The sequence below is a fragment of the Haliotis asinina genome, chromosome 8 (genome assembly GCF_037392515.1).
Source record: "Haliotis asinina isolate JCU_RB_2024 chromosome 8, JCU_Hal_asi_v2, whole genome shotgun sequence".
Classification (NCBI taxonomy): domain Eukaryota; kingdom Metazoa; phylum Mollusca; class Gastropoda; order Lepetellida; family Haliotidae; genus Haliotis; species Haliotis asinina.
The window spans coordinates 56,981,346-56,991,031 of NC_090287.1; the positions used below are offsets into that span (position 1 = coordinate 56,981,346).

Below are 9,686 nucleotides of genomic sequence, written 5' to 3' on the forward strand. Positions count from 1 at the left end.
AACTTGCGTCAAAGGACAGTAAAACAACCAGAATCACAGGTACAATTAAAACTAGTGTGGAAAGTTAAAACAAATATCACTATTTGGACAATAGAGTATAAAATACGGGCTGCAGATCGCCAACAACTACCACACTAGGGACCATGGAGACCTACAGTACATTAGCTGTCTGCATGGACCCTGAGTGAATTTACATTATCCCTTCAGTTGTTTGCAATTTGGACGCATCTAGCCGGAAATTAACATTACACATATGCTATGATTACAAACATTGGAAAGTCTCAATTTACTGTGAATGTTTTGGGACTTAGGTACCGAGTTACCTACCTCAGTAGTTGTAAAGACAAAACACAGAGATCATTATAACCAAGAAGCGAAAGGGTGTACTCGATAGTTGCAATATTCAATGGAATGTGATGTTGCTTGTCACTTGAACAGGTGCTTGATGAGTCCCCAGAGATACAATAGGCACTCACGCCCCCTCTGATTCTACTCAAACGTCACATTATTCCGAGAAATAAATAACTTTATGACTGTTTAGATTTTGACCTCGTTTCATATTTGCAATGAGTGCTGCACATCATCTAGCTAATCTGAATTGCGTAATTATTTGTTTTCAGAGGACGCTCTTCTCTGGTTCCGCAACATTCATCAGCTGGGCTGTGACTTCGTTCCTTTGCCACCAGTCTACCTATCTCTTCTTGGGAACATCCGCGAACTTCCAAGATAATGGGCTTTTATGGGCGTTTGTTATTACACTATGTCAGGTTGCCATGTGCTGTCTACTCATAGACCTAGGTCTCTGGAACTCACGTTCAACAGAGGCCAAAAAGATGTTATGGGTGAAGATTGCCTGCCACTCGTTGGCTACCATGGCAACAAACTACAGCATGACAATGGTACATGCGTCGTCAACATTTGCCATAAAGCTCCTGGAACCAGCAACAAGTGCCATTATTCAGCGTCTGGCTTTAGGAACATCTCTACCACCATCCGCTTATATTACTCTTCCTATCATCATAGGTGGCGCTATTGGTTTCTGTGGAAATTCCTTTAACACACCCTTGACAGCTGCTGGTATTACCGTTGCCTTCACGTCCAATCTAATCCTGGCCTTCAGAAACGTGGCTATCAAACTGGAACAGAAGGACTCTCCCACTTCAAACATCCAGCTGAGATCAAAGAGATTTGTCCTCGGTATTGTGGCTGTTTGTATTGTCGTGACTCTTGGCACTAACTACCTTACTTCACGAAAACGTCTGTCAAACTTGTTTTTATTTCTGGTTTACATGGGACTGAGCTCCAGCGTGTTCCACGTCATCTACTCCTACATCTCCACCAACGCCGTGCTTCTCTACATGTCTGTAGTCAGTCACTCTGTCGCCAACATCTTTAAGAGGGTCCTCGTAGTGCTGATGCTTTATTCAGCAGGACAAAGGGAGGCAACGCTTGCTAACTTCACTGCACTTGGCATCTGTACCTTTGGTTTAATTATCTACGTCTTGGACATAAAAGGAAAGGTTTTCTTTTCCACTATCAATCTACCATCAAGTAAGTATGTCACGTTTTAGTTACATGAATGTAACATCTCAGACTGAACTTGAGTGAATATGAAAATATTTCTGACATGGATGGCAACTGGAAGCATCATTTTAAATACATGTTGACATAATATTAACTGAACTCGTTGACATCGACCAGCATTTGTAAGCGTTATTGATAAGGAATATTTTAGGCAAGTATTCGATCTGTATGATACCGCTGCTTTTTCAGTGTGAGTGCAGAAACGAACTATTTGCATGCATGCTGGCATGCTGCGATCAAACATAATTGCACTTCTTTCTGTGTTTCTTTTAGAATTGGTTGGAAGACGTTTAGTGGGACTTTCCTGTCTCTGTTTCTGTGCTGTCGTTGTGGGACCCTTCATCAGCATAAACAGCATGCCTGATGTACATCGATATTTCATACCAAGGAGTACCAAATGTATTGAGTTCTTAGGGATATCATTTGAAGGAAATGCATTTTTGAAGTATATCCCGGAGTTTTCCTCAAGGACGCCAGTGGTGGGAGAAATTCTACAAAGAAAACTAATCCTGAGTCCAGAAGAAACGGATACACTTTCTCCAAGCCTGACATCGTCTGTTGCAGTCATCAGGGAGGCGCAGAGAGTTCATTTCAACTTGTTTTCTGATGTACTATCTCCTTACAAATATGCAATATTATTGGACATTGCTGCTTTTGAAAACAAAGGTGACCCTGCGATAACAACGGGCGAGGTGTATCTCCTGAGACGCCTGGGTATAAAACTTTTGTATTACTGTAACTTTCATGCTTGTACCAATAAGAATCTTGACTATGCCAAGAATCTGACCTCGAGCTATTCCAACAATGACCTTATTGTGTTAATTCATGGAGGTGGAAATCTCGTGGGATATTCTTTTAATGATAAACTTCGTCAAGAAATATTTCAAAGGTTTTCACACTTTAAGATAGTATTGTTTCCCCAGAGTATCTTTCTGAGGAAACATTCCGAAAAACATCTTGAATTCTGTAAGAAATTGTACACGAACCAAGGGAACTTTACCATGATACTAAGGGATAGGCAGTCTTTGGGATACGCTAAGACTTACTTCAAAGGTAAACCCACCCTAATGATGGCTCCAGATATGGCCTTTCAGATTGGAGCTGTTCCAAGATTTATCTCCCCTTCTTTTGATATTTTGTGGTTGAAACGTTCAGATGAGGAGACTCCTGGCTACAAATTACCAAAACTTCCCCCGGGGATTACAGTACCACAGCAAAAATAAGCTGGTTTCCGGAACACTGAAACCGAGAAGAAACGTCATGGAAACCAACATTTCCAGTTGGTTTCCAGGGAGTTTCCTATAGTTTCATTGTGGTTTCCATGCAACTGAAACTGCACCATTTCAGGATGGTTTCCAGTTCGTTTCATTACCCACTCCTCCAAGCGGGATCCAGTTGGTTTCCGTGTACGAGTTTATTGTAGGTTTCAAAATGGTTTGCATGTATGAGTTTATTGTAGGTTTCAACCTGGTTTCCATGTATGAGTTTATTGCAGGTTTCAACCTGGTTTCCATGTATGAGTTTATTGTAGGTTTCAACCTGGTTTCCTTGTATGAGTTTATTGTAGGTTTCAACCTGGTTTCCATGTATGAGTTTATTGCAGGTTTCAACATGGTTTCCATGTATGAGTTTATTGCAGGTTTCAACCTGGTTTCCATGTATGAGTTTACTGTAGGTTTCAACCCGGTTTCCGTGTTGTAGTTTCCAACCTAGTTTAATACCTAGTTTCCATGAACTGAAACTTGCTCGTGTTGGCCCTTTACCCGGTCCTCCGGAAAAGATGTTGTTTCATGTCTCACATGTAGTAAATCAGGTATTTTATACAATTGCATAATGGTAAAAGGCATCAGGATGACAAACAACAGAATAAAACACAAATTCATTAAAAGTTTATTTATATTCAACAATATGTTTGTAAACAAATAATATTCGGAATATTCAAGTTAGTAAATGAAACAAAAGCGAGGGAATAATTAGCAGTGAGTACAGGATATTTTTCTTAAACACACTGTAGACCAGCCCATATCACCTGGCTTCCTAGTTTGAAAAATGTTAGCTCTTTCCCCAAGAGAGGAAAAACTGTGTGCTTCTTCTCCTCCGGCCAGTCAATCGTTTCACAGCCTTCCTGCTTTCCAGCTTCTGAAATTTAGAAAACAAACTATCAGTACAAACAAGCATTCGTCTACGATATCCATAGCTAGAGAAAAGAAACCGGTCAAACATTGCTTGAGGTGAAATACACTGAACCCCATGTCCGATAAGCGAAGAGATCAAAAAGTATAAACTGAGCATTTGACATCAAAAGTTTCAATCGCAGAACAGCTTATTGATACATGACAGAGTGCAGAGACATGAAGAAATTCGCCTTTGAAAGCCATAATTTATTTCCTGAATGTTACTTACAATGCACATTATGAGTATAGAACTACGATTTATCCGTTATTGTGAAAAGACATGCTTTCTTAACCAATAATGTGGAGTCATTCAGGCAGACAAGCTATGAATATGGGGTCACAAGCATACACTGCAGCATAATATATGTTATTTAAAACTTTTTAAGCTGTATATTTCAAAGGATAAATTGCACTTTTCAAACATTTTGTTCATTTTGAAATTCCTTGAATGTACATAGAAAGAATCCAAATTAACTTGATATTTTAAAGGTTTCCTTAAAATTTTTAATCTGCAAGATGTAAAATGACTAGAATACGTTTACTTACTCTGAACTTGTGTACAAGCCGTGGGCCTCTACTTTCCCCACACCTTCTTAAGTGATCCATCTTGTTCATCCAAACCCATCAAAAAGCTTCTGAAAGGAGACATGTGCATGATGCATAACTATAAGTGAAACATGTTTCCAGTTGGAGGTTACAAGAATAGTGACATGCGCCATGATTTTTACTGATTCCTAGGATTTACATTATTTGATTATGTTGTATGTACATTATTCACTGGACGGTTCAGGTTATACATACCTTTTGTATGTCAAAATGAGTTGGCCCTGGCTGCCTTCTTCAGTTTTTCCAACACTGCCCTCCTTTATGCTGGAAACGTAGAAATGCATCGATTAAAAAAAGTCAGGAACATGTCATATTGCACTCTTGACAGCAGTAAAGTGTCAAATAAAAAGAATAAATATCAATTTGCAAAGTGTAGAATATGCTAGATGAAAAGAATCCAGGTCAGCAAATTCATATACTATTTTGGGTTGGCAATCCATCATTGTATACCCATATATTCTTTATATCAAAAACTCTTCGTAACCTTTTCTGTGGGACTAACACAATCCACATTTCTTCATTCAGAGTTCGCTAAATCTTGATATGATAAGCATACCACTACTTACATCAGATGGCAAATATAAATTATCTCATAAATCAATAATATAAAAATATTCAATATTAGTTTGAAAACATTGTGAAATTGCAATTTTGAAATTTCACTCAAACAATGCACCAAATCTGGTCAGAGAATCTCTAACCTATAAATGCAAAATGACACACTATCCCCGACTACATTGTTTTCAAACGTGCAAATATCAAAAGCAATATGAAAAGGATTTCTTAAATAAATATTCGTATTTATAAATACGTTTGAAGTTATTTTGAGTCGTAACAAGCACATTAGCAATAATATACTAGAGATATTTTTGTGATTTATTTTTTTCTTGGAAAGATAATTTTTCATTCATTAACACATTGAACCATTTTAATCATGTGTGAGCTGATCCAAATCACAGTAATATCGAGTTCTTGAATTAACCGAGTGCTGAGTGAAGGAAGTCATACATTTCTCTTGCTAAGAATTCGACACGCATTGTTTACCGAGGTCCATCAAGTCTAAAATTTCATATGTATTGTAGTAGGTACTTATTTACGTTAAACATTACGAAGAACATGTGCTATTGCTTATTTCAAGAAAATAACACTGTACCTGACCAGATCGTGGAATGTTCCTTTTCTCCCGCTGCGATCAACGACTGCTGCTGTTCTCAATTTTTCACGTATCCAAATCTCCAAAGCTTCTACTGCAAATCTCATTGCCAGTCTCTTGAATCAGATAACACGGGCAAACGTAGGAATACTGCACTGTGTTGACTTCCTTGTCGTCGTTACTGGACATACCGGGTGAGAACTGCTTTCAAAATAGTCGTCTCAAAACAACTTGGGATCAAGAGACAAAATGGCGGGAACTGTGCGTAGGGGCATTGTTGGTAATAAGAAATACCTGATCCTTTTTCGATTGGCAGGCACGAAATCCTTCTCTGACCCAATTTGGATGTGATTTTAAGACAAAGACTGAAAACGACCACTTCAGTACAAACTGTTGCTTTTATAAAATGTCATGAGTTCGCGTGCCCATGGATTACCGGTTCATTACTTCCGGTTTTGTCTGTCAACACCTGACTCAGGTAAGTTCTATTGTTTTTACAGCTAGCTAATTTTGATAATAGGAGGCTGTCAAGTGGGGACTGCCCCAGTGAAGCCGACACACGAACCCCGACACACTAATGACCTGACACTGATTAGTTGTCAAGTATTTGAACTCAGTGTCTAAAAACTATAAATGCTTTTAACGCTAAACTTTACGCACTGCCTCAGTTTATTGTATAATACACGTATATTCTGCATAAATGTTATCATGTAAGTACCGGACTGACAATTGTTTTAATGACTTATACTAATCTTCCTAAATGCTTATACTCTTTCACATTCCCAGGAGTTGGGAACAGTCTATAGCCTGTTTTTTTTCATATATTGCATCATTTACCTTTTAATTATTAATATATATCTGAACTATTGCTATTGCTAAAGTGGCTTTAATTTTATTTATTTTTATACAATATATTTACTGAAAGGAATACAAGCCCGTACACAACTCAATGATCCAATAAGTTATAATTAATATATAATAAAAGTTTGAGCAATGTTTCTATGCAGAGTCAACTCACTTTTTATTCTTGTATATAGATATCACTGTTTTATTATTTCTTTTCAGATAAAGAAAGCGTCTGATCCTCAATTTGACAAAGCAGACAACCGAAACCTGGACTTGCCCCATTCATCCCAATCTAGAGAAACGGAACTAAGTGTGCCTCGCGCACATAGCCGGGCAAAGGCCATTTATAGCCATTCGTCCTTTCACCATTTGCATGTTTAGTACGGTTATTGTGAAGTTTGTGTGCATGGTAGTTGGAATATGATGTTTCATTACATTACGATTAAACAAGAATGTGAGGGAAAAAGTGTATAGTTTGTTCTTGTATCATCAGTTTGAAGCCACATTTAATATTGTGATATCCACAGAATGATGCGTCAACAATTTACTTTTGTTGTCTTGTTCATCTAAGAAATGATACGAATCTACTATTCCTTCCCCAGGCACATTCAGATTGAATTATAACACCTCGTTAAAGCTAAGTTTCAGTCAGGAATGGAAACCAACACATGACCATAGCTTCGTGTCAGTTTCCATCACCGGAGCTTAGAGTATCCATCATGGATTCTATTTGGAAACTAGGTCACCCAGTTTTACTGAATGGATACCAACTGGATGTCAGGATGGTAAACAATTACACATTTTATGTTACTTAGTTCACAACAGCGCAATGGAAACCAACATGAAACTACATTTTCTACTTTTATGTTGGTTTCCATTTAGTGAGATCTGAGAGTTGCAAATTCCAGGTATGGAAACCAACAAGAAACCCCCGAACTTAGTTTCATTTTGGTTTCCATTTACAGAAATACCAAAATCACATTTCCAAAATGGAATCTAGTTGGAAACTCAGTTAGTGAGTTTCAGGGAATGGAAACCAACTGGATTCCGCAATTACCCACATTACGGATGGTTTCCAGGTTTCTGGAAACCAAGTCATTTTTGTAGTGTACACTGTTCAGATTGGTGGGGTTGGAAAACACCAAAAGGAAATACAACAATGGAAACTGCTTTCCTGATGGCCAATAACGGCTTGATATTTCTCCAGCGAGGTCGTGTTGTCATTACAGACAGATTACATGGCCATATTCTCAGCACTTTACTGGACATTCCTCACGTGTTGATTGACAACTCATACCGGAAGTTATCTTCATATCACAACACCTGGACACGTAGTCTGGCGAACACAGTGATTGCAGACAACGCCTCACACGCCCTGGACCTAGCTGTGGAATTGTTGCAGAAATATGGTGACGTTCTGCCTCCTATTGCTCCATATATGGATGTGGAAGAGAACAGCCCACCCCGCTGAAGTAGAAGAAAGTGCTATCTTACATGAATATCATAAATGTGCATGGGTGAGTGAGCGAGTTAATATTTAACGTCACATCGGCAATATCTCAGCCATATCGTGACGAGAACATTCAACAATGAAAAAGATCATATGTACATTATAAAAACCTGTCAACGAAGGACAGTTAATGAACTAGAATATCGCAAATGGGATTAAAACTAGCGTGGAAAGTCAAAACTAATAGCACTATTCGGACAATACAATATAAAAACAGGCTATAGATTGCCAACAACTGAAGGCAGATCACCATACTAGGGACCGTGGGGACTTACCTGGGTTCGATTCTCTCATGGGTACAATGTGTGAAGAGTATTTATGGTGATATTTCTACACGTTTCACTCACTCCTTTATATCAAATATCCCATTTGTGGTGGTAGGGCTCGATGTGGTCGCTTGTGATAAATTAGTAGCAGGTGTTCTGTTGATTTTCACCAGTACATAAAGCAGGAATCCAACACGTTTGCACACTTCTTATTTTAGAAAGTTATCAACATTCTCTGTGAGAACTGAACTTAATTTAGGTTCGTGAATACACAAGACATTATGCCAAGATATCCAAAATATCCAATTTTATATTGACTATCCAAGGCAAACCAAATTTTTGGCTCCGTATACACTGTGCACAGCACCTTGTTTATGTCTGTATGTACATATATATAAAGATTATACCACAGCTTCTTTCAGTTTGTCCCTATTTTGTTATCTGTCCAATGTCTGTATCAAGAAGAGGCAAACTATTTCCAGTACCTCTCGTCTAATGTGAATGACCACACATAAATGAGTTCATATTGTATAAATACGTGGTGCTTCTTCTTTATAAGTAAATTATACAAGAGGAGTAGGGGTAGGCCGCACTTTCAAGTATAATCCTCATGCGAGTTGCATCTATGCTGGTTACATCTAAGCGAGTTACATCGATGCAACTCCGCCTTATGCGTGAATTACTAAGCTGAATGTTGTTTCCTAATGCATTTTATATGCTTGGTTGAGTTTGTTAAAAAAGTTGCTTGTTCTCGGCAGTTCTATTGTGCTCAACTAGGAACCACTTAACTATATTTATATAAGTGTACTTACTTTGCACACTCTCTGTTCTGTTTCATATCTGATTGAAAGAGACAGATTGTTAAATGAATTTTGATATAAGTTTTGTAAATAAGATAAGGTTTTATGACTGGTAGTTCAGATTATCAACGGCCATGGTTAGTGGTTGTACCCTCAAAGAGGGTCGAAGTATTGTAAAATTATTGTCCTCCTGAGAGGGTACGTAAGTCCCAACACATTTCAAGTAAATTTAAACTTGCCACTTCTTTTTAGAATATGTGTACTTTTAATGTATGGCTAGATTTGTCCTCTGTCATCAATGGCAGAAGGGGTGATGTAAATCCTACTAGGGTCCATGCAGGTAGCAAAGGTACTGTTTTGTACCGTATTTTGATCTACGTTCGGTTGTTGGTGATCTATAGCCCGTTTTATTATGTACTATCTGTAGTGATTTATTTTGTGACAGCCTACTAGTTTTAAATTATGTTAATAATAATAATATTTTAATAATAATTTTTAATTTAGGAACTTTACTGTCTTTCGGTGACAGGTGACAGGTCTGTTGATTTTCAATTTGATGTAACCTAAATTGTTCTCGTCACGATATGGCTGAAATATTGCCGATGTGACGCTAAACTCACTCACTCATACCTGATATTGACTAGGATATGTTGAAGTTACCATTTGTATGTTTTAGCATTTCATGTGTGTTTCAGCTGATATCCAATTCAATTGTCCTGTCACCTTTCATTACGATACAGATATGTG

General features: G+C 37.9%; 1 protein-coding gene across 1 annotated transcript; it reads left to right on the forward strand.

Annotated features, from left to right (window-relative positions):
• Nucleotides 1-566: 566 nt before the first annotated feature.
• LOC137295310 (uncharacterized) lies at nucleotides 567-7,834 on the forward strand. The gene is made up of 3 exons (XM_067826626.1): nucleotides 567-1,551; nucleotides 1,858-2,797; nucleotides 7,471-7,834. Exons 1-3 carry the CDS (start codon nucleotides 567-569, stop codon nucleotides 7,832-7,834), a joined length of 2,289 nt encoding a protein of 762 aa, XP_067682727.1.
• Nucleotides 7,835-9,686: the final 1,852 nt, after the last annotated feature.

What these genes read in the sequence shown, in the direction of transcription:
- LOC137295310 (XM_067826626.1), top strand. Translation starts at nt 567, where the DNA reads ATGAGTGCTGCACATCATCTAGCTAATCTGAATTGCGTAATTATTTGT. An exon ending in CACTATCAATCTACCATCAA is followed by an intron (nt 1,552 to 1,857) that starts GTAAGTATGTCA and finishes TGTTTCTTTTAG; the next exon opens with AATTGGTTGGAAGACGTTTA. An exon ending in CCGGGGATTACAGTACCACA is followed by an intron (nt 2,798 to 7,470) that starts GCAAAAATAAGC and finishes TCATTTTTGTAG; the next exon opens with TGTACACTGTTCAGATTGGT.